General features: G+C 38.0%; 1 protein-coding gene across 1 annotated transcript in view; it reads right to left on the bottom strand.

Moving 5' to 3' along the window:
- The window catches only part of RRP15 (ribosomal RNA processing 15 homolog), a 46,810-nt gene that overhangs the window by 19,233 nt on the left and 1,823 nt on the right, over positions 1-25,754 (bottom strand). The window contains exons 2-4 of the mRNA XM_019920547.3: positions 14,536-14,810; positions 11,994-12,091; positions 9,394-9,595 (exon numbers count right to left, since the gene is read on the bottom strand). Of these exons, the coding sequence (XP_019776106.1) occupies positions 9,394-9,595; positions 11,994-12,091; positions 14,536-14,810 (575 nt within the window). The remainder of the gene's footprint in view (positions 1-9,393; positions 9,596-11,993; positions 12,092-14,535; positions 14,811-25,754) is intronic.

Below are 25,754 nucleotides of genomic sequence, written 5' to 3'. Positions count from 1 at the left end.
CTTTCTCCCTTGGGAGGAGAATTCAGTAGGTCTATGAATCAACAGGAATGCACAATTTTAAAAGTACACAGCAATTCAGAGTCTAGGTCTAAGTTACCAAGATACCAAAGAAGCCAGGTATTTCAAAAGTATTCCCACCACTAAATACCTAGCTGTGAAGAAATCACATAGTTGTCATTTATGAGAAATGTATGAGAAACAGAGCCCCCTAACTTACCTCTATGCTTGACACTTAAAGCACTCATATCACAAAATCAGAAAAAAGTAAATACCTAGTCTCTTCCAGTAACTTTTCCCCTTGATTTTGATTGAAATTTGTTGTCCTGCAATCAGTAAGGAAATTACTTTCTAACAGAAACTAGCTAGCACTTTCTCTTACTACAAAATTATTATTGCGGTTTCGTTTTAACAAAAGCCCAAATTGATATATTGACAATTTCAAATAAATGAAAACACTGCAGAAAGTCTGTAATTTCAAGAGTGTTAATAACATATAGTCAATGATCTCCTAACAGCAGCCAATATGCTCTCCTTAGAGACTTAACAGATTTAAATTGCATCACCTTTGCTTCTGTGCCACCTTTAAGGAAACAGGCACTTAAGTTCCAAGAAATCTTACTGAATTTTAGTCAACTTTTCAAGAAAAGAGCAAAAGGAATAATCACAACTTTGAAAGGTAAGGAAAAAAATTAGCAGCTCTAATTATTAAAACCTTGATTATTCAACATACTGGGAAAACATCACTCTAGACTGGTATGTGTTCTGAATGGGGGAAGGAAGGTACTATTATTCCCTTAAGGATTAAAACTAATCTCTAGTGAAAACTTTTCTTATACAAAATGTAAGTTTTTGTTGCTTCCTTAAACAGAGTGCCCTAAATACAATCTTATCTTAAAAAAAAGAAATTCACTCAAGGTCAACATCAAGGAAGCAGCCAACGTGCCCTGCCACATGTTGGTATGTGGCTGGTACATTCAGGGCTGCATTTATTTGGTCCAAGGGAGGGATTTACAGATTCTGGATTACAGCATTCCCTCCGAATAGGTGACAATTAATTCTTTAAACCTAGAAATGTTTCCATTTCTAAAGTACACTATTCACCTTCCCCGACTGGGTAAACAGACTAACTGTCCTCTGTGTTCGGGACCCTGCAGAGACAGACAGACTCCTGAGCTCCTGCACTAAGCGGCCTTCACACACACTGCTCTTCGGGCCGCCTGTTCCTTTGTGTCAGGCTTCCCGCACTAACCCAGGGCCTCTGCCCCGCGCTTGACGTTTTTGACCTGATTTACTGTCATTCGTCTCATTTCTCATTACAACCTGGAGCAGACATTGCCTCCAAAAGTCTTTACCTCTCAGACATGTTCCACCTTTTACAGTCTTGATTTGGTGAAAGCTGTCACCATTTCTGAATCTCCCAAGCACAGTCACCCCACCCACAGTCCCTCCCTCTCCTTCATCCCTCTGAATCAGGTGAGTCCCAGACCCAGTCAACCTCAAAACTGCCTGTCAAATCTGGCTCCTCTTTTCTTCTCACCCCTATGCAACCTTAGCTCACCCCCTTTTAGTTCTCCCCTCCTGCTCTGATTACCACAATAGCCTCCCACTGGTTGGTCTTCTGACACTGGCTTTACATCCTCCAGCCTTCTTTTTCTTAAAAATAATCAAACCTTATCACATCACTTACCTGATGAAAAATTACAACTGGCTCCCAAATGCCTAAAGGATAAAGTCCAAATTCCTTAACTGAAGGTACGAGACTAAAAAATCTGATCCCAACTTACTCACTAGCTCCCCACCCGTCAGCAAACACCCTATATTCCAACCCCTATGGAAGAAGAAAAGAGAAAAGAAAGAAAATTATAAAGAATGTGAAAAACTGGAAAACTCTTAGGCTTTTTCCCCTTACAGTAGTACAAAGATTGGCAGTTCTTTTCCTCCTAACCAACTGCTTAAGTGTGCCTTGAAAAGAAGTAAAAATGAGATGCACGGTCTCTTTTTTCCTTGAATTATTACTAGTGAAAATGTCTACTGATTATGGCTTCGTTCTCTGATGCTTATTTCATTTAAGTGTTTTCAAAGACTGTCTCAGTATAGGCTGGTTTCAGCAACACTGAACACTTGTTCCAATTTATGACTTTCTTCACGAAATTCTTTAGCTTGAAGGTAAACACTTCAACAGAAGTATCACTCACTGCTGCCTCCTTCCCTGTTATCATCTGAATTCACCATTATACAATGAAAAATGCTTCTTCAGTTACTCAAAGCACCTTTACCTACAGGCTAGGTTGGTTCAATGGATGAACTAGTGCCACCACTACGTTTGCTTCATGACATTTTAAAATCAAAGCTAAGGTTCTTATATTCTTCCAAAGCACATTCCTCTTGAGAGTCACGTTTTCTATGAACATTCTCACATCATAATTTTTCCAACTTTAAAACTTTCTAATTTCATGAGCTAACATCTATACCACCTGGAACATGTACTAAAACAATTTTTCAAATGGTTTCTCTTCTCGTTTCTATGTGAAATATTCGATGGACTGATTCATTCAAAGAACCAACCTCCACTGAATTTGACATTCAATACTTTACCCCAAATTTTTATTTTTTGGCTAAGAATCACTCTTTTCTTAGGCTTTCTAACTTCCACTAACAATGTTGCATTTCATAGCCCTATCTCACAAAATATAAATAAAATAAAAATAAACTAAGTCCCCTGTATTGATTTAACAAGATTTACTGTGACATGATATGATAGGGAATAGAGAAAACAATGGGCATAAAAGTGGATACTGGGTAGTGAACTCACCAGTAAGTGACATACTTCTGCATATAAGCTTTACAATATGAGGAACTTTTTAAAAAAGGAAAAAGCAAAAAAAAAAAGTGTTAAATTTGTGAATGCCAAGGTGTAATGTGTTTACATTTATTAACGTGATGTATATCATCTGTACAAATGACCTGGCTTAACATGATGAAAGAGATACACAATTATTTATTAAGAAAAAAAAATAAACCATACATATGTAACTGAAGAAACAGCTCATTTTTTTAGAGATGAAAAATGCTTAGAATAATAACTGCCCTAGGCACTAGAGTGAAGGCTTTTTTTGATTTACAAATATTAGCTGTTATTTCTTCTGAAACAAGCCCATCAAGTAACTTTTTGTCTTACTTCACAGTACCCAAGCTCAGCTCCAAGGAGTAAAGTACAGTAATTGGTGACTCAAATGTAATTTAATATATCAGTGTGACATCTTTTAAAATACTTGTAAGTCATTTCGAAATCTCTTTCCCTAAAAATGATCTTTAAAAAGCAATTACACCTTTTCTGCCCTAAGGAGGGGTTTCTAACATATGAGTTCCCAAGTACTTTGCTCTAGAAATAATGACTATCTACAACAAAATTAGGAAAGAAAAAGATTTAAAAACTTCTAAGGGCAACAGCATTATCCAAGTCAGCAGGATCAGAGGAGGAAAAATGTCTTGATAAAGAGCTAATGATATGAAAGGCAGTCTTGGAACATATCAAACAGTACTCCAATCTGGGCATCAAAAGCCTTGAAGAAGATCATGGTTTTAAATGAAATAAGCAGACTTTAAACAGCTGAAGTTGTAGCTCACAAAAACAGTAAATATAAAAACATAAAATGAAGTAAGTCAAATGTAGATGTATAGTGCACAAATACATATCACCCTTAAAAAAGAGTTATAAATCATAGATACGTGACTTGTAAAGAAATGAATTAGTAATTCTCGTTATCTATCAATCAGATTACGTAACAAAAATTAACAGACTAGTCATATTTTTTAAAAAGCATATACTCTCTTTTCTTCTTTATTTTCTAAGAAACAATGCTAAACGCACATGTGCCAGAGCATGAATCTAAATATCTAAAGACTCTCAAAGGAAGAGAGATAATCACAACGATTGTTTCCAAAGAAGATGCAAACCCATAGAAATAGAGGTGAATATATCTGCTTCACGTGGACGTTTCCCTCTTTATATGGCTAAAATTTTAGGAAGTGTGCCTATAATGTATTTTTCAAACAATTCACTTCAAAACATTAAAAATGTCAAAATTTAAAGGTTTATTGTTTGTGAAATACTTTATAATCAACTTAAGACTACCAGTAATTCCATTAAAGCAATAAGAAGCTACGACAGATGAACCTTTTTGCTTTTAAAATAAAAAGGAGGTCTTCCAATTAACCCCCAGACATGCATTTATCTCCAATTCTTACAGGAAAGCCTACAAAAATTAAAATAAAGGTATAAAAGTTATAAACATACAAGGAAACAATACAGAAGGGAAAACAATAGGAGACACAATATGCCAGCAAATTTTGGGGGGATGAAAACTAGACAGAGTAGTAGCAACCAATTAACAGAGAAAAAAATAAGCTGATGTTTAAGTGACAAACAGTGGATCCATGCTCAGGAACTGGGGGCAGTGGGCGGAGGTAGGGGTAATGGGTGTGATAAAACAGAAGAATGGCTGATAGTCCGTGTAAGCAGCAGTTATTAGACCTCTTGGCCCCCTCGCCAGCTTATGGAGGCAGGTGACTGACACTAACATGGACAGCAGTTTACTCCCTGAAAATATTAAACCAGAGAGGTCCTGGACTCTGGAGCACTGGCTAACACAAAGAGCTTGTACTGGATAAGTCTACGTACTGAATGCTGGAGCCCCAAAGACTATTCCTACATTCTGCTCCAAGAATACTGGCAGCAAGTTCTTACCCCATACATAGGCAGAGGATTCTTAAGAGTCTTCTCTAGAAAAGATATAAAGTTCCAGAAGAAAGTCCTACAGAAGCTGACATTTGGACATTCCCCAACAAAAGCACCAACTCTCTTGACTCTTCTATAGCTGAGCTCACCAACCAGTAAAGCCTGGGCTCATGCTGGGATGCTCAATCCATTCTCTAGTACTTTACTCGTAAATATGAGTAGACACTGAGGATCGCCATGTACTAAGGAAGGCCTCCAACTGGAAAGACTGAGGCCAAAGCAAACAGCAAAAATGAGCTCAGAAGAGACTAAAACAACGCAGAGCAGAAGACAAATTTAAGATGCCTATAATTAATTCCCCAAAGAGAACAGACAGTGCATTCGTGAAACAATAATAGGATCCCAAGAATAAAACAAAGGAACAAAAAGTGTTCTTCAAAATTAAAAAATATGAAGTCATATATTTTTAAAACTCAATTTAAGGGCTAGAAATCAAAGAACTTCCCCCAGAAAGGTGCCAGAGAGAGAGAAAATTAGAGGGGAAAAAAGTTATGAAAATAAGAGGATCAATCCAGAAGATCTAACAACCAATTAGCAGAAATTCCAGAAAGAGAACACAGAAAAAAAAAAAGGCACAAAAATCATCAAAGATATTAAATCCAAGAAACCAAACAACGTGTCTAGAAGGGAGGAACGTGAACTTCTCACTGGGTTGAGAGAGCCACCACGGGCTCAGCACAGGGAGTGAGCAAGCCGCCCGGCACATTTCACTGCAGAGTTTCAGAACAGCAGAGATACAGAGACGAGCCCAAAGGTTCCAAGGGGTAAAGAACCAGAAATCAAAACAGCATAGGGCCTCTCACTGGCAAAAAAAAAAAAAAAAAAGAAAGAAAGAAACAATAACTTCAAATCTCTGAGGGAAGATTATTTCTAACACACACATCTATACTACATTAGTTTCCCATGTCTGCCATAATATCACTACCACCAAGTGGGTGGCTTAAAACAACAGCCATTTAGCATGCCACAGTTGAGAGTGTGGCCAGGCCCCCCTTCCTGAGGGCTGTGGGAGAGAAGCGCTTCTGTGCTTCCTCCAGCTCCTGGGGGCTGTCGGCACTCTGACTCGTGGCTGTCACTCCAGCCTCTGCCTCCGCTGTGACACTGCCCCTTCTGCTTCTGCCTGTCAGATCTCCCATGTGTCTCTTACAAGGACACTTGTCACTGGACTTAGGGCCCATGCAGATAATTCAGTATGATCTCTTCATCTCAACATCCTTAACTTAATTACATCTGCAAAGACCCTTTTTCCAAGTAAGGTACATCACAGCTTCCAGGTATCAGGACGTGGACTTATTTCGGGGGCCACCATTCAACCCACTACATATATCTAGCCAATGCATCAATTAAAAATGAGGATACCCAAATACGTTCCCAGAAAGCTACTGGTAAATGTAACCTCATCAAAATGAGGGAGAAAGCCAAGAGAAAATAAGACATTTAGTCCAAGAAACAGAGACTACTGCACAGGGAAGAGGCAAAGGGAATTCCCAGGACAGTGATAAAGCAAAGTCGAAAATAGACAGTGCCTAGCAGGTAAAAAACAATCAGTCTGGACTGTAGCAGGGTGACCATGAAGAAAATAGTACTGAGAAGGGTTTAAGAGTTCTTTTGAAGAGTGTAGCAAGCCTTTGGTGCATAAAACAAAGCAAATGTTAATTCCAGGAAAACAAAAACTGTAAGGAAATAAAGAAAGAAAATATTATCATATATTACTTGGCTTAGCAGTGAATAATGTTTACATTGAATACAGATTTAGCCAAAAACATGAATATACTATATTGGAAGGACCGAGTATGAGATGTATGGGGTCGAAGGAATGTTAAGAATGCCAATTCTTTACCTTCCATAAAAGATAATATCTAATATTGATAACAACACAGTATGAATATTATTTAATATATGGAGGTAAACACTAGAAGAAAGATCTATTACCTTGGGGCGAAGGGACAAGACAAGGGGTAGAGGGGGATGGGGAAGGGTATTTTATTTAGTTATAGTTCCCTTTTGGAGCAGTGTTCCTATTGCGTTGCAAATAAAATTTAAAAAAAAAATTAATGCAGCAAAAAAGAAAAGGTTCTGAGAAAAGTAACTTGTTCAGGGCCGTAATATAGCTAAGAAACGTTTGTCACAATGTCTCAAAGTTTCTAATATCTTGCAGGAGTATGGAAATTCTTGAAACAGGGTTCTTAAATCCCCAAGTCACATGTCTTCCTAAGGATTCAAAAACGGACAAACAGACAAACAAATAAACCAACCAACCACACACAACACCAAGAGCACTCCTGAGGTATACTGACAGTAATGGACCCAACCTCTATGTTAGATTATTACCACTCTACCCAGCTTTGCTTAATATAACACAACTGGCTCTTGTTTGTTTTGAACTTTAATGTCACAACCACCGGGTAAAGGGCCTGAAGATATGAAGGTCTTTCTAGATTGGTATCCTGACAGACAGCTGCCAGTGAATCCAGTTTATATGTGGATGGACGCTAAAGATTTCACAATATTAGAAATAAGAGATTAAAAGCCTGTGTTCTGAATACCATTATGCTCAGAAAAGAGACACCAATGAGCAACTTCCATAAAATCTCTTCTGTCAGACTGTATGAGGAGAGAAGGCGCATTTATTAGGCAAATGTGTAGCAGCAGTGGTGCTAGGATAAGGTGAACTAAGAGAAAAAGCTGAAATCTTATTCTCTACTTAATTAACGTCCTCCTTTATCCAGTCCATTAATACATGACTCATTTCCGAATGGTGTTTTGGCACACCAAACCGATTCCCACCTTGGCCTTCCCTCCTTCTCTTCAATTGCCTTAAAAGTCCACCTATTTCAAGTAACCTACATAGACTTAACTGTTCTATGTCCTAAATGAATAATGTAGGTTACTTTGAAATTCTCCCCACAGATGGGAATAGCCACTTAATTTATAGTCTATTGTACCTAGTGTAATTGATGATAATAGTCTAGACATACTAATTGAGAATTTGTATGTTGTCATGTTAATCTTATTTACTTGAGATCATGTGTCTGTCTGAATTGTAAGCCTTTAAAAGATACAAGGATAGCACCTGGTACAAATAGGTACTTTACGTTTTTCCATAAGTATAAGATCAAAATGAAAACAAACATTTTTAAAAGAAAAAAATGTGCCAGGGTAGCACTGGTGTGGGATAGGTAGTTCTAGAAACAAATTACTTTTAAAGCAAAGCCACTTTGGTTTAAATCTCAAGGAATTTTTGACCTTGTCTCAGATTAGTACCATGCCTGTGATCACTCAAGTAGAAAAAAAGAAGGTCAAGGGCAAAAGAGCAAATGGTAACAAAGAAAATGCAATAATTCCACTGAAAAGAACCCTTCATGTATTTTCATAACTCATGAAAAAACTAATCCCAAAGCAAAAACAAATGCTTCTACTAAAACTTACTTTGAAACCAACGAGGAAAAGGGAAAAAAAGTCTTTCCTTTTCCATTGCCCCATTAGCTCTTTCTCATCCAATGCTGCTGGATCTTTCTCCAGTTCTTACAGTAAAATATCATTACATCACAAGTGAGAACAGAACACAGCCTGTTAGATTTTTTAACTAAAAAGTACAAATCCCCATGCACAGTATTCATGTGTTCATAATTACTTCTGACAAACACTTTAAAAAGGCAGCACCAGTGAGCACCACATTTACATAAATATACAAAATTTGAGTCCTTTGATATTCAAGAGATCAGCAAAGTATAAACAGCTTAGAAAATTTTTGTCAAAATTAGGTAAAATGGCCACTTAATCAAGAAACTTGAAAAATACTTCAACACTAGGCTAGCATGAAATTCCTAAATGCTCTTCTTGCCAGAGTTCCCATTGTCTTCCCAAAATACAAACAAAAAACTTACGAAAGCAACTCTAGTTTCCTGATTGAAGTACTCTTTGTTGGCCATAGAAACCAAGCCATCAAATCCAACTATGTACTTTGCTTTAATTTAAAAAAAAAAACACAGCCCTTCTGAGAGTAAAGCACATTTCAGAACCTTTCACCTGGTACAGTAAAAAGAAAGCTAGTGGGGGTTCATAGGTCAAAAGGCTGGAGAAGCAGAGATTCATGCCAAAGATCATGAAAAGTATTTATGTTCTTCATCTCCCAAACAGCCAAGTATCATCAAAGCTGCCTCAGCACAAGGATGAATTCTCACCATATTTCCCAAAGCTCCAATTCTTCATTTCAGAAGTTACACACCATCACAATTACTGCTGTGGGTAACAGTCTCAATTGAAGCTGTATCCCTCACTTAGTCTTCTACAAAATGCACAAAACGCAGGATTTCAGATAGGAGAGAAACTGCTCTTGTCTCTAAAAAATTTACCTGAATCTACTGGTTCCTGAGTTCTAACAACATCTATAACTGGCAACTTCCATACTGAATAAGTCATCATGAAATTTAAGAATACAAACTTTTAAATTAGGCTGTGGGCATGTAGACATTTTAATAAAATCTGAAAAAAAAACAAAACAAAACCAACCCTATAATTTTATAGTATGCTTTTTCACCTCAAAACTCTAAGAGCTGACATCTGATGCACTGAATCCTATCTAACGGTCTTACCTGTTTGGCTTTTGAGTTCTTCCCAGTCAAACATTTCTCATTTGTGCTTCCATCCATTCCTCTGAGAACACTGATGAAATCTTTCTTGGAAACAGTTGATATCAGCTTAGCACGCTTTCTAATAGAGCCTCCAGCTTCTTTAACCTTTTCATCAACGTTCTTCTGATGCTTTTGAACAGCATTAAATAATTGCACCACACCCCTATAGAACATAAATAACCAGAGCAATGTAGTTAAGTAACAATTACAACTAGAACACAAACTCTGAGGACAGAAACAATGTATTTTCACAGCTCAGAAAAGAGGCACTAATTTAATAGGCACTCAAGTGAAAAGCGCTGAATAAATCTGAAAAGTGAACATACATTTCAATGAATGAATATAAACTTCTGAATAGAGAATAAATATATGTGGATTGATTTGTGATTTTTTTTCAGCTTTAGTCTTTCTAAATCAACTTTTGTACAACTAGAACTAAGAATCAGAACTAAGATGTTTTAACACAAACATCTACTTCTCAAAATATAAAGGCTTTACAGTGTAAATGGAATGAGCACAGCCTTTATTTACAGTTAGCTGTCTAATCATCTGATGCTAGGAAAGATTTTCTGGATCTCAATTTCATCTGTAAATGGGAAAAACAATACTCAAGAAGCTCAAAAAGTATTCAGCTATGTTACCTGCAACTCTTATAAGACTAATTTAAAAAAATATTTTTTGAAGTACTTTGTCCTATAGTTAAACTCACCGAAAGATAAACTCTGAAGATTAAGAACTGTCATGTCCATTACAGTAGCCACGAGGCACACGTAGCTAGTGAACACACAAAATATGGCCAGTATGAACTGCAATGTGCTCCAAGTTTAACATACACACTGGATTTTGAAGACTCAGTATGAAAAAGAGAATTTTAAAATCTCTTTAATAATTGTTTTATATTGATTACACGCTGAAATAATAATTTGACTACACTGAGTTAAATGTATTATTTAAATTAATTTCACCTCTTTCTTTATACTTTTTTCAATGTGGCTATAAGAAAATTTTAAATTACACACATGGATCACATATTTCTACTGGACAGCAATGATTTAGACCATTAACATCCCTTCCAGCTCTAAAATTCTACAACCTATTAATTTTCCTGCTCTAATCATCACTGGCAGAGGCAATCCGCCACAGGCCCTGAGCATCCCTGCACGTTCTTGCTGGGTTCTTCAAGAATGCAAGGCCCCGACTGCTCTTTACCCAGGCCATTTCTCAGGGTTGTGTTTGCAGTACGCAACCTTGAAAGATGAGGTAATGTCTCCCCCCGGACAAAGAGCAGGCTTGTTACCATTCACCATAAAAGCAACAGACTCCCAGGTACAGAGTTCCTCTCCTGTAACACAACCCACCACAGGCACAGGCATCCATCTAGGGCACCTGCACTGCCCCCGTGGGACACAGGGAACCAGTGGGAACGTGAAGCTCTGGCTACTGCTTTTGCCGTGAGTAACAAAGTCCTTTGTCTCTGGCCCACAAGCCTCTTGTCTCCTGCCAGCATCGAAGAAACTTTACCAAGCTGGCTTATTTGTTTATAAGGAGGGTAAAATTCCATACCCTTCACAGCAGGGCTGGGACCAAAGTGAGGAGAGTGAGATGCCCAGGGTATAAAATTTAAGGAGGCACTTATTCTCTGGCACTAATCCTGCACTCTTCTAAGCTCTGCACGGGTATTAATTATTTAATTCTCAGAGAAATCCTATAGGGTAGGTATAATATTCTCTCCTTTTTCTAAGGAAAAATAAACTGAGACAGACAGAAAGTAAGTAAATGCCCAGGGACACCCAGCTAGCCAGCCAGTGTGCAGGGACAGGTCAGCAGTCTGGCTCTACTGCTCCCTCTCTTACCCATGCAGCCTCACTGTCTTACTGTACAACACCCAGATGGACTGTTGTAGGCAAACAGGACATTTAAGGGAATTCCACTAAATGTAATTGCTATATTCTTTAAGCAGCAACCCAACTGTTACCTCCACCGTGGAGCCTGCTGCAACTCCCCTACAGTCTCCCATCATATGTTCCTAACACATCAGACGTACCTTTATTTACAGAGACTAGAACTCCTATACGTAAGTGGGCAAAGACGATGCAGCAGCCACCAGCTTCTATTTATCTTTGAACACAGAGGGCAACAAATGAATGTTTGGTGCCAATGATTTAAAAAAATGCTGAGTGAAAGGACAGCACGAAGCTGCTATAATGTGTAATTTGTGACGTCATATAGTGCAAAATAACAAAAATAATCATCTAGCGCCATAATTTAAGACAAGCATCCTAAGAGAAATGCAGTAAGAGGTCTGATTATACTGTTCTTGTGACTATAAAATACAAGATGATATGAAATAGGTTCATACCAAATATCCACTTAGCACGTTATATTCTTGCCTCACGAGACCTCCAGAATCTGCGGTTGAATCCAGTATTAAATAGGCAGAGGCTCAGACATAAATCACTTGGCTCTGAGAAGGCAGACCTTAAGAATCAAAGCTAGTCAGAAATGGATCACTCCACAGCTTTAGAGTACTTATTTTTTAAAGGGCAAGAACACTGTCTTACCTCGTTGCAATTCTCTGAAGATTTCTCTCTGTTTCTTTGTCTTTGACAACATCTGGCTTTACTCTGCACATCATTTCCCATTCCCGCTTCTTATCAAGCTGTGTTATAAATATTGTTATGTGAAAGAATATTAGGCATTTTTGAAAGTGCAGCATACTTTGATATGATACTCTGTGAAAGGACAAAGGTAATAAATCATTCTGGCTTAGTTTGTCACAGGGACTTTCAAAAACCCACACTTTCAGAGGTTCGGCTCAGGGAGCCTGTGGTTAGCACTCCGAGTGTCATGTGAGAGGCACCAAGTGAGCTGACGGCAGGCTCTCTGACAGCAGGGGCCTGGAGAGCCGCCAGCCGGGCAGGACAAGGCAGGGTGTGCGCAGCCCCGTTCCCGCCCTGCCATCACCAGATCCTCGGAGGGGAGCATCAGCAAGGCTCCAAACTACCCTCTTCCGTAACCACAAGTTTAAATACCATTTCTCTTTATTTTTAGAAACTGACTTCCTCAGCAGTCAGAACTATTAAGAATTTGTATCAGCTTTGAAAAGAATAGCGTCGTATCCAGATATACCCTGTTTATACAGTGACTATTTTTCTTTTCTCTTATGGCACATCTGACCAATATCCTTGCCAAATATGGCATATCAGTCACAAACTACAACAAATGGATTCTTTGCTATAACACAGAAATAGAAAGGGATCAGGAGATAAGGAAATCTCAAAGACAACACAATCTAATTCAAAACTGTTTTCCGGGGGTATCCTGGTCTCAGGTACCTGATTTGGTAGCTCAGGTACCTCAGCTTCTCCAGGTCCCCTCCTCAGGCCAACCTATCACCAATATCAAATATACTGAAATGATGAACTAATCACCAAGAAGCTGATGAACATCAAAACAAGTAAGAATCAGTGGAAAAAAGTCTCCTTTTATCTTTTCCTTTTCTCCATTCATTTAATCTCTCATTTTGTATTAATAAAAACATCTGATCACGGTAAAACCAAATCTTTGCTCTTGGTATCAAGATTACTCTGATTCCTTTTTAAAGGAGTAGATTCTTCCCCAAATCATGTAATTTATTTTAACTATCATGAAATTCATTATCAGACTATGCCAGAAATTAAAAAATCTTACTTTTAAAACAGTTGATTCTTAATTTTCTATTGTACCCAGGGGATAACAGGCATGCAGGATCCCAAAATTTTTTTTAACTTTGAAATGTACTTTTATACTTATGATTAGAAATAAGTAGCCAATATTCTGGAAACCAGTAATATTTAACATTAAAAAACGATGATAATTTACATAGCCTCTACCCAAAAATATACACTCAGAGTGTTTGCGGCTGCTGTGTTGTGTTTCTGGTATCCACACGAGTGCTTTCATGCATTATGTGGACAGTACCATCTCTAGCACTCAAAGCTTTGGCCTAGAGCAGAGTTACAGACTCGTTTCTGTTGGCTTCAAAATGCTGTTCTCTCATTGGAACACGAGGACTACAGGTAATTAAGGATTAAAGCCTCTTCTAGCTTTTGCCAGATAGAAAACAAAGATTCAAATTTTCAGTTGAAAAGCTATCAGTAAGATTTAGAGATAAAACTGATCTTAAATAAACTACAATGAGAATATCGAATTAATAAAAGAGCGGTTGTTTCTAAGAGCAACACTTGAAAAGTTCCATCTTTATATAGCCTCTTACAGAGAGCCAACCAGTATTAGGAACAAAGAAAACATTCATCTTGAAACAAGATAAGGGGATGGTGAACTTAAAAGGAAATAAATGCCATTGAAATCTATTTTTCTTTCATTTTTACCTATAACATAACTCTTGGAAATGAGTACTTTTATATTGTCAGTATGATTGTAGAAAGTTATTTTTCTCTCATTAAAAAATACCTATTTCAGTAACCAAATATTTTTAGACCCAGAAATACCTCATCAGGGGATATAAAACCTTATTATTGTTTCTCTATCTCCTCTGTAATACACAACAGCAAACTTAAGTCCAACTTTTGGCCTTTCCCTTTCATTAGTAGGCGGCACTAGTCTAACTTCTTCCACCAGTGGTTTAACAAAAGGTACCAGGAACTCAAGTTTATCCAACAGTGAAACAGTTTGTTTTCAGAACTGCAACCAACCCCTGACAATGACATCATCAAAGATTTATACCATAAAACAGATTCTGAGCAAAAAGTAACTAACATGATTCTATTAGTTTAGAATTAATAAAGTTAGTATCTGGACAGCTAAGTTGAATAAGATACTCAAACCCAGGAGTCACTGTCACATGTATAACTACTTGATTTTAAAAGGATAAATTTCCTTGGCGTTTACATTTCTATTGCTTTGCTTAGATGAACAAAAAGTGAACATGCTCAACAGAATGATTCAGACTAGATTTCTGAACACAACCTTGGTTATGCACCCTCACGTAAAACGCAAGTTACAAACTGTAATGTTAGTTGGACAAACACTGCAGGGAGCAATCTGGTGCAGATAAGAACTAGACTAGACAACCTAATCTACAGAACAACTGGTAGGACACACCTGTTTTCTTTTCTCTAGTCTCTCTTGCTTTAACTTCTCTTTTTCCTTTTCCAGCTCCTTGTTTTTGACCAGAATGGCGGGTTTACTTTTAGGAGTCTTCTTGTTAAGGATTTTAGCCATGGCATCTGCCCAGCCCACATTAGTTCCAACGCTAGCTTCTACAGCATTTTCACTGCCATCGTCACAGGGCTCAGCTTCATCCTCATTGTCAGCTTCTACTGCTTCTTCACCAGAGGAAAAGTGATCCTTTTCCGATCCACAGCTTCCTACAGAACCTAAGAGTAGAAACAAATTAAACTTTAAAACCAGAGGCAGACCTTGGCAAGGCCACGGTAAGACCCCGGGGGCCCTTCCTAAGGCTAACGGTTCTCCATCAGTCTTCATTCTTGCAAGGGGAGACTTTTCCGAGTCCCACAGCTGCAGTAATAGCGGAGAATGGCAGGACCCTCCATCCTACTGCCATCCTCCCCCAAAGACCTGGCCCAGCCATGTGGACGGGGAGGCCGCAGTGGCTTCAGCACCGAGGACCCAGGGAGTAGAAAAAAATCCAACAGCCCCACCACGTCTTGTCATCAAGGTGGTGACAGACGCTGACATGGTGCCAGTGCAGAGTGTGTTCAAATCCCCAGGCTTTGTGTCATTAAACTACTTGAAATGACTAATGAAGGTTACTTTAAAAACAAATAACAACAAAAACTTTAATCTGTCAAGAAAATGGTATAGTGATCCCATGGCACAGAGAAGTCAGATTAAGTTCTCTGAGGGCTTTGGCCCAGATGTTTAAAATTCTGAATTTGTGTGCAGAAAAATCTAAAACCCAACTTCCTTTTATAGAATCTGCATATGACATTAATCAATTGGGGTGTTTCAACATTTCTGAAAAATAATCTAATGAAGTGATATGTGCCCAGGGTTTGACTGCACTGCTGGGTGACTGAGTGAAAATATCAAGTTCTGGGTTGAGGATACAAATTCGTATACTATTGAATTTTCTATTCAGAACCACCAAAACAAGCATATACAGGTTACCAGCAAACTATGTCATCATGTAAGATTCAAATGGCTGGGATCAGAGGAGTGGCCTAAACAACAATCCAGTTGGTGACCTTACTCAAAAATCAACTTGCCAAGAAGCTCTGGGTACTTTTAAGTTTTGCAGCCTGTCTCAAATTCTAAAGCTCACTGTACTTAAACAACAAGAACACAAGCGCCAGCACAGTGTGTGGGTAACTATATGATCCAGAGCCTTCTGAAGAGCTTCTGCTTTGCTCTTCAGAAACCCATGGAACTATTAGGAAATACTTCAAAAGTAGTTTTATATCAGCTTATGGCTACAATCAAAGTGAAAGGAACTGAATGTGTAGTCAGCTCTTCAATTCTGAGTGATCCTCCCTAAACTCTTGACTTTAAGCCATGAATTAAGAGAACTGCTGAAAAGACCTGACTTTTAGCTAGTCATCATTATATTTGCTTTTTGGTATTACTTTTGCATAAAACTTTTTTTTTTTTTTCCTCGCGGGCCTCTCACTGTTGTGGCCTCTCCCGTTGCGGAGCGCAGGCTCTGGACGCACAGGCTCAGAGGCCATGGCTCACGGGCCCAGCCGCTCCGCGGCATGTGGGATCTTCCCGGACCGGGGCACGAACCCGTGTCCCCTGCATTGGCAGGCGGACTCTCAACAACTGCACCACCAGGGAAGCCCCAATACCTTTATTTTTTAATTGTTGAGAATTCATGAAATAAAAGGATGGAAAACTAAACATTTAACATATTGAAACTAAACTTGTAACATATTAGAAAAAAGCAAATAAATATAAAACAAAACATTTTATACACATATAAAAATGAGCCTCAAGCATAGGAGTAAAAAATGAAGTATCTTTGGGCTTCCCTGGTGGCGCAGTGGTTGCGAGTCCGCCTGCCAATGCAGGGGACACGGGTTCGTGCCCCGGTCCTGGAAGATCCCACATGCCGCGGAGCGGCTGGGCCCGTGAGCCATGGCCGCTGAGCCTGCGCGTCCGGAGCCTGTGCTCTGCAACGGGAGAGGCCACAACAGTGAGAGGCCCGCGTACCGCAAAAAAAAAAAAAAATGAAGTATCTTCAAAAAATTAACAGAACAATACATAAACTAGAGTTGAACACAGAGAGCAAAATAATACTTTGTATTTTTAAAAACCATGATCTTAAAACATAAAGTATGTTAATGGTATCAAAAATATTAAAGGAAATGATAAAGAAGCAAGAATCACTAATAATTCTACTGCCTTAATGTGCTGCATATTTCTTAATAAAGAGAAAGAATTTTTTTAAAGAGAAATTAATTTGCCACATATTTAATTTGAAGCTTCCTCTGTATCCTGTACGCTGGGCAAATTTAAGAAATCTGAGAACATGACTAGGATTTGATATGCAAATGTAAGGTGATATAAGAAATCTTACTGCCTGCAATATAAGAAAAAGTATCTAAATTTTGCCAAACAAAAGCTGAAAGCACTATCATTCAATGAAAATCTGAGTTTCTGCTATATACCAGATTCCAGAGTCACATTATTTTTCCCCCAGAAGCATCTCCTAGGATCAGTGTTCCCTGGGAAGTGGGTTGAGAAACAAAGTTTGGAGAACATATTTAGCTGAAAAACATATATGTTAATATCGCATATGTTTATTCCTCAGTCAGCAGCACTAGACAGGCACGAATAACAAAATAAACAATTCTTTGAAAAGTACTTCTTCTAAGTAAGCATTTATCCAAATGTAAAGAGGCACAACAGCTTAAAAGTTTGTGTCAATGAAGAATCTCTGAGTGATTAAAAGCAGAAGTCTTTACTAGCTCCTGGTAAAATGTCAAAACTACAATACTGACATCTAGTGTTTTGTCCTGATGAATTCACACACAAATTGCAGCGAATTTCAGTTTCACCTACACTGTAAAGGCAGCCAAATGTAAGCCACTCCAATTTCTCCATTTCTAAACCCTGGCTATTTTTCTTTGGTGTGTTTCTTATCCAGCCTGACTACCACAACATGCATGTGATGGACACAATAAATCCATGACGTTTTATAACACCATTTCATACCACCTGCACTTACCCCACCAATTAAAAAAAAAAATCCCAGAATAATTTACTGAAGTCATAATTTTTATTTTATTATTTTTTTAAGAAGCTCCAGCTCAGAAGTTTTTAGTCACGCATTCACTGCCGATGGAAATGATGATATTTTATATAAATTTAAAATGCCACTGTAATGAGGTCTTCCAGCATACTAAAAAACAGGATTTACTTCTAGGATACCAAAGATAATCACTATGCAAATCAGAAAATAGAACTGGTCCTTAAAAATTTACTGTAGCCTATGAGGACGAGATTTTTTGAATTGACCATGAACTGATATTTAAAAGAAGTTAAGTGGATGTAGATAAGCAAAAAATTCCTTTGAAGTTGTGTGTGTTATTTTAAACATTAACCCTAATTCTGCATTCTATTTTAAAAATCTGGAAATTAAGGAAGGGCTACAAAGAATGCTTATTGGAAGTAATAACTCAAGGTTCCAACAGAACTTTCTGCATTCATGGAAATGTTCTATTATCAGAGCTGCCCACTAGCCACCAGCCACAAGAGCCTACTGAGTACTTCAAATGTGGCTAGTACAGCTGAGTCACTGAATTTTTAACTTTATTTAATTTTAGTTATTTCAAATTTAAAGTGACTAGTGGCTATCATATTGGACAGGGCAGGGTTAGACCTCTGAGATAATGAGGTAGACACAGGCATTTCTCCATCTCTTGCTGCCTTTTCCCCAAACTTCCACCAGCCTTTCAAACTTGCCATCTGTCCCTGATCCCAGATATATGGTTAGCTGCTGGCAGAAAAGTGAGCTATTTACCTTAGCCTTTGGGATAAAGTTTTTAAAGAAGACTGGGATAAAGTTTTTAAAGAAGACTCACAGTCCTTCAATATTTACCAAGAATCGTGAATGAAGACGAAGGAAGGCGAAAATGAAAAATCAAATTCTCCTCGAAGAAGCCAGATGTTTAGTAGGATATATAAATTAGTTAAAACCGATTGTAAAATTTGGTTTTACAATCTGTAAAATTTGTAAGTGTTCTTCTAAAAGAAAAACAATGAAGAAAAGGGTGATTGTTTAGGGGTATCTTTTACAAAGATGATTTCAAGTTGTTTCTTAAAAGTAAAGCAAGAGTTTGAATGACAAGAGAAGGAAAAAGGCCAAAGAAATAAGTTTCTACAATGAGGCCAACTGAAAGAGGCAGGGGGCAAGATCACTGAATCTAGAACCAAAAACATCCTAGATTTGAGTCAATGCTCTGTATTAAAATTAAAACTATTACTGTAATCATCATTATTATTGACATTCCAGGCAGAAGAAACCAGCATGTCCAAAAGCATGGGTATGTTGAAGAAGGTAAGATTATTTATAAAATAACAAGAAGTTCACACTGGCTGAAACTGGAGATTTGGGGATTGGACGGTAAGAATTGGGTATGAAAAGCTGGTTGCTTTACATAAATAAGCTGGCCTGATTTATCATACAAGAAATAAAATATACATCAAGCCCCAAGTTCTGCACTATAGGTGTGTACTTCCAGTAAGTGGCCAAACTGCTAGTGCTTTTTTCTCTTACCACCTACCTCAAGTCCTTACTTTTAAAAAAGTTTCTCTATTGGATTAAGAAGGTTGTTCTTTTAAAATACAAATATCATCTGGGAGCATTAAGGCTATTGGTTAACCTTGATATTACTTCACACCTTTAGAATTTACTCTAAATCAAACAGAACTCTCATAAAAATTTGACTGAGATCAGCTAGCAGTGGCTAAAGAGTAAAGACACAGAACTCAGGCTGCCTGATTCAATCGTATCTCCAGACAGAAATCTATGTAACTTTTCTGAAGGTTTTTATGTTCTCAACCTTAATTTCCTTGTCTGTACAAATGGCAATAAAATAGTATCTACTTCATCGGGTTTTGTGATAATTAAATGAGTTAATATATACAAAGTTCTTGAAGAATGCCTAGCCCATAGTAAATGTTTACATGTCAATTACACACCACACACAGGACACAAACAACGTGGCTGTGGAGAAGAGAGGAACAAAGAAGAAATAACTGGTGGCTGGAATCTACAGGACATGTGAGGTGCTGAATGGGAAGCTTTAGATGATCAGTTACAGCACAGGGGTTAAGAGCTCAGATTATAAAATTAGGCAGACTTGGCGCTATGTCCTGTTTCCATTACTTCCTACCAGGATAATCTTGGGCAGGTAACCTAATCCCTGTGTCTCTGTAAAATGGGAATAAAAACAGTACCTACCTCACTGGGTTGTTATGATGATTAAATAACACATGAAAAGCACTTAGCACAGCCCTGGCACATAGTAGGCACTAAAGAGATGACAGTAACCAGAAGACAGACAAAGGTACTAAGAACCTGGGAGCCAGAGCAGGGGGGAATCCCAAAAGCTTTAAAAAGGATGCCAAAAAACTGCGGGGAAGGGGGAATAAATTTTCCTTCCACTATAATTCTACCCACCGTCTTGGCTATCGTCTATAACCCATGCACCAGGCGTTCATGCTGAGAAGCCACCTTTGACTCTATTTCAGAAGTGGTCGATGTCTCCATCCTACACCTTTCCGAGCACTCTAAAACATGTGTTTAGGGCTAGGTGCTATTTAAAACACTTTTTATGCGTTATCATTTAATCCTCACAATACTCTCTGAGTTGCTATTATTCTATTTACAAAGGGAACGGTTCTCAAGCTTAAAAAAATGGCCAAAGTCACGAAGTTAATAAGGTAGGATGACAGGGCTGTTGATTTCTAAGGCACTACAAAGCTTTGAATCAAAGATTCAGCTCAGACTAATGTGTACTGAACTAATGCAGAAAGTATTCACAAAATAGCTTAATAAAGCTTGAATTAAAAAGGAATTTCTCTCTAGGCCACAGGTAACAGAACAGCCACTGCTTGCGTCCATTCTCATTCCGCCCCTAGCTATGCAGAGCTCTACAAAACTACTGCTCCCCACTCCAGGTTTAAATCATCTGTTCCGATCGATCATGTCACGTGATCTTTCCTGCCCATTAGTACTTAATTTAGAATATTCAAAACTGATACTTGAAAACGTTTTTAAAAAGCATTTACCTCTTAAAAAAAAAAAAAGGAAGTTACCCCAGGTTTCCATAAAAATAACCAAAAATAAAATGAAAGTTCTACCACAGGACAAACTATCGGATGTGATTACTGTGTGCTATCTGGGCAAGCCAGAGCAGACAGAGCCTGGAAGTAGTCTGTTTCCTGAGTCTGTCCTATAAACTGCTAAACCACTCAAGTAGGACTATGATATACTTCATTTCTTAGGCATGTTCCTCCTTTGCTATTTAAGTAACTTAAACGATGAAGGAGGCTATAAGCTACAGTTTGATGAAAAGCCCATTTATCTGCTAGGTTATCACATCTTGAATACTGTTTTGTAGTTTATCAAAAATGAAGGGATAGCTCCTCGGATCTTCTAAACCGATTGTTATCAAGTCTTGTGTTAGAAGTATATGGCCATTTTTCAAGTATGTAACCAGATAATTCAGAAAAAAATGAAATTACCATTCCTCTCTACTAGTTTATAGGCATATGGACACAGTCTGTGAGGGAGGGGTCAATCACTTCATGGCACTGGACCAAGGCTTTTCTCACTTGGGTTGATTCACTGACTACAGAGCTTTTTTTTTTTTTTTTAATAAAGACTATTAGTTTAAGAAGCAAGTAGGTATTGTGTCTAAACCTCCAACAGTGCATAAATTCCATAAATCTGAGTAGGTCAATGATAACTCAGAGGTAGAGGTTATCATACTCTTCTTTATAACACGTGATATCATCACCAGTGTTCTCATTTTTTTCACGATTTACTGACTGGGAAGGCTAGGTGTACCTTTGTTTTTTATTTAGACTACAAACTTAAGAGCCAAGTATACATTGTATCTAAACCTCCAACAAGGTATCAATTCAATAAATCTGAGTAGTTCCAGGTTAACTCACTTAGGCGTGGCATCCTCTCCTTTATAATGCTTGACATTTATGTGTTACTCGAATGTTGACTACGGCATTTTACCTTTCAAATACCTCTGATTCGTGATCATCCGCAATTTTACTATGACCAGATTTCAAACCCTACTGAAGAGTATTACAATTTACCAAAACTTCAGCCTGAATCATTTTGCTATCATTCAAGTTTATATTACATACAACTTCTGTTAATTTTTAACTTCAGCTAAAAATACCTGGTACATGAGAAAAGAGTGTAAAAATCACATTAAGAGAGTTTTCCAATTTATAATAAATGGATATTGAGTACTACACCATGTTTCTTATGCCAAGTTCTGAGACACAGCTGTAACCAAAGGTTTCAAGGTCTCTCCCCACTGAACTAGGAAACTTCTGCAAAGTCTGACAAATAATACTTAAGAGGTTTACATTCATAAATGCACAATTTTCTACCTTTCTTAAACAATGTGTCAAAAGAAGTTAAAGCCAGAAGATAAAAAATAAAGTTAAAACAACACATGGGTTATACCTGTGTGTTTTCTATGGAATTTAAGTAGCATCTTGCTAAAGGAAGTTGCTTTCAAATGTTGATATAAGGCACATCTCTATCAATTTTTATGAACCAATTAAAATTCAAAGATAAGTCTCTAGTCTCTAATTCAACTTCCTGATAAAATGAGCTGGTACACTTTAATAATAAGTCTATAATTTGCTGATTCCTCATGTGTCTGAAGTCAGCTTCAATCGTCTGCCTTTATAATCTCTCAGAATCCATTCTCTATAAATTTTTGATAACTTAATAGTTCTGCCAAGGCCACATGTACACAAATATCTGAACTAGAAAAGCTGTTTCCATGGTTCACTTTTTTCCAGAAATATCTGATTTCACAAGAGGAAAAAAATCAACTTCTTATATTAAATAGCAAATTCTGAGTTAAACCAAAGGAAAACGTCCCATCCAAAGGACCTACATTACTGAATTTATTAAATAAAAGGCCCTTTATTATTTATGTCTATTGAAGAGATACATTCTAAATCCTGAAAGAAACAGCAGAGGGAGACAACTAAGTAGAAATCTAAAGGACACAGAGAAGCTGGTTACGAGAAAGTGAAGAAAAAATAGCAGCTACTAGGACAGCATAAGCATGGCTAGGAGGGAGGAGAGCAAATGTGTTCACGGAACGAGGAGTTCAGAAACTGTGACACTAGCGAGCTGGGGGGCGACAAGGTGTGAGCCTTGAGGAGTAAGCAGCCGTCAGATCGTGGAGGCTGGGTATGCAGACTACCACCAGTTCACAATGATATAGTCCATCCTCCTCATTCACTGGCTTCTGTATTTGGGAAAATGAAATTATGAATTCAGCCTTGCAAATATATATATATATTTTAATATCTTTATTGGGGTATAATTGCTTTACAATGGTGTGTTAGTTTCTGCTTTATAACAAAGTGAATCAGTTATACATATACATATGTTCCCATATCTCTTCCCTCTTGCATCTCCCTCCCTCCCACCCTCCCTATCCCACCCCCCCATCCCACCCCTCCAGGCGGTCACAAAGCACCAAGCTCATCTCCCTGTGCTATGTGGCTGCTTCCCACTAGCTATCTACCTTATGTTTGGTAGTGTATATATGTCCATGCCTCTCTCTCGCTTTGTCACAGCTCACCCTTCCCCCTCGCCATATCCTCAAGTCCGTTCTCTAGGTCTGTGTCTTTATTCCTGTCTTACCCCTAGGTTCTTCATGACATTTTTTAAGGTCTGTGTCTTTATTCCTGTCCAGCCTTGCAAATATTAAGTGTGAGGTATCTATGGAACAACTAAGCATAGACAACCCATAGTTGTCAAAATCACTATTATTAATCCTGAATTTTACCACAAATACATGACTAAATGATTAGATTATGGAGTAAGAAGGACAGAATTAAGAGACAACATCCTGCAACTATGGACTGAACAGTTTTCCATTGGGAGGCACAATGGAAACAGTATCTCCAAGCCTCTGTCTCCGCATCTGTAAAACAGAAACGCCACCAGCTACCTTGCAGGGTTACCAGAGGAAATTCTAATCTTTTTTCTGGAGAAAGCTCCAGCTTATAAATATCACGGTTATCAAGGGCTGGAAGGCTTATTGGGTGGTCAAGAGATGGGACTAGCAGTTTTGTTAGATCCGAAAAAATGTCATGATCATTAACCCAAATATTTATGAGTAGGTGCCTTGTGCCAAACATTAAATGCTTTACATGTATGAGCTCATTGAACCTTTGCAAAAATCCTGAGGAGACACTTATCACCTCCATTTTAGGGATGAGGAAACTGAGGCAGGTCACAGTAAATAAGCAGCACAAACACAGGTGCCTCTTATACAACTGAGTAAAAGTGATCATTCATTTCTAGAGATAATACATGGATATTAGGAGAAAAGAAGGAAGGCTGGAATAAGTGAGGAAGGAATGAAGACTACACAGTTAAAAACAGCGGAAGGAATGCTACAGAAATCTGACCACAAAAACACCCCTTAGTGATGGAACCTCCCTGAGTGGAAGAAAAATCTGTCTCAACACCAAGGTTTCCTCATACCCAATCTTTCTTAAGATTCTATGCCCTTGCTCTTTTACTTTCCGGAGAGCTTTTTTTTTTTTTTTTTTTTTTTTTTGATCATCTCTATCCTCCTGGTTCCTCAACCATATCAGCGGAGTTAGGGGTCAGAGTAAAGGCTCTAGAGCAAACTTCAGTAATGGTCGTGTCATTTACCAACTTGTTTATCAGCTTGTGCATTGGGGGAGCACGATAAAACCTCTCTGTGTCTCAGTTTCTTATAAGTAAAATGAGGATAATAATAACCCTGTCTCACACGGTTGTTGTCAGAATTAAAGTGATACATAGGGAGCTTAGAAGAGTACCTAAGCTAATATTATTGTTATTATTAACTAATTCCTCTAACAGTATAGTACACCCCAAATTTATGATGCTACAAGTTTATTTGGAAGTTGGTTATCTGGAAAATTGAATGCTTTCCTTCTGAAACACATTTCAAGTGGGGACTTTCTCTCTGTCTACCCTGTACTTTGCTAGTGCAATCCCTGAAAGAGTTTTGCAATTGCCTGATTGTTCTGGCTCTCTATGGCAGTCACCATACAGTTAGCAGTGATGTTTATAAAGATGTGCCGCCCTCTTGCTTAAAAGGTCTCAAGTGCTCCGTACTGCCTACAAATAGAGAATCCTATTTCCTTCATATGGCAAACAAGGTCCTTTACAATCTGGCTTTATCCTCTGTTCCTAGTCTCAGTGACTCCTCTGAAGAGCTAGAGCCACAGCCAACAATTCATCTCAACCTAACCAGCCATGAGTTTTAAGAAGCTGCATGCCACTGTATGTGCTTTTCCTATGTCTGAGAAAACTGTCCTCTCCACCCCCAGACTTAGAAAACTACGGCTTCGATGAAATGACACCTTACTTATCCATATTCATTCAGCAAGAAAACATACTTAGTACCAAAATGTGTAAGGAAGGCCTTATGAAAATAAAGATACATAAGACATCGTTCCAGCACTTGAACTTATATCCAAAAGGAGAGAGACACGTTAAAATAAAATAATAATACAGTACATTGTAAGTAATATGTATAAGATAGAAGGAAGCAACGCCTACGCTGGGTTCTATAGGATATGGATTTCTCTGTCTCCATCCTTACCATTTTTAAATGGACCAGGATCATGGTAACTATAACCTTTATAATGAGCTCTTAATAATACTCAATACATTGTATTACAGTCCTGTGTTTAATATCTATCTTCCCAAAGACTAATTCTAGGGCAGGAATTTACTCATCCTTTGTATCCTCAACACCCAGAGGGTGACCAGAATACAGAAGAACATAATTGTTCATTGAACTGAATTGAATAATAAGGTCTCTATATTAGCCAAAAGCCTTCATAACCCAAAATGTAATTGAACTATAATAGCAAGAGAACCCTAGAACCTAATATTTACAGTAATGCACTGAGAAGTCAGGACAGCTCTAACTTGAAATTATCCAGTACTTGAATAGAGAAATCTACTTTCCACCTAAATCTGTAAGCAATACTGATATTCTGCTCCAAATGCAGTAGTATTTCTTTCTCTGACAACCCCACAGGAACCAGTCTATTGAGTTCAAAAAATATTG

The sequence above is a fragment of the Tursiops truncatus genome, chromosome 1, assembly GCF_011762595.2.
Source record: "Tursiops truncatus isolate mTurTru1 chromosome 1, mTurTru1.mat.Y, whole genome shotgun sequence".
Taxonomy (NCBI): domain Eukaryota; kingdom Metazoa; phylum Chordata; class Mammalia; order Artiodactyla; family Delphinidae; genus Tursiops; species Tursiops truncatus.
Note: the sequence above shows the minus strand (reverse complement) of the source record. Positions and strands in the feature narration are given on the sequence as shown.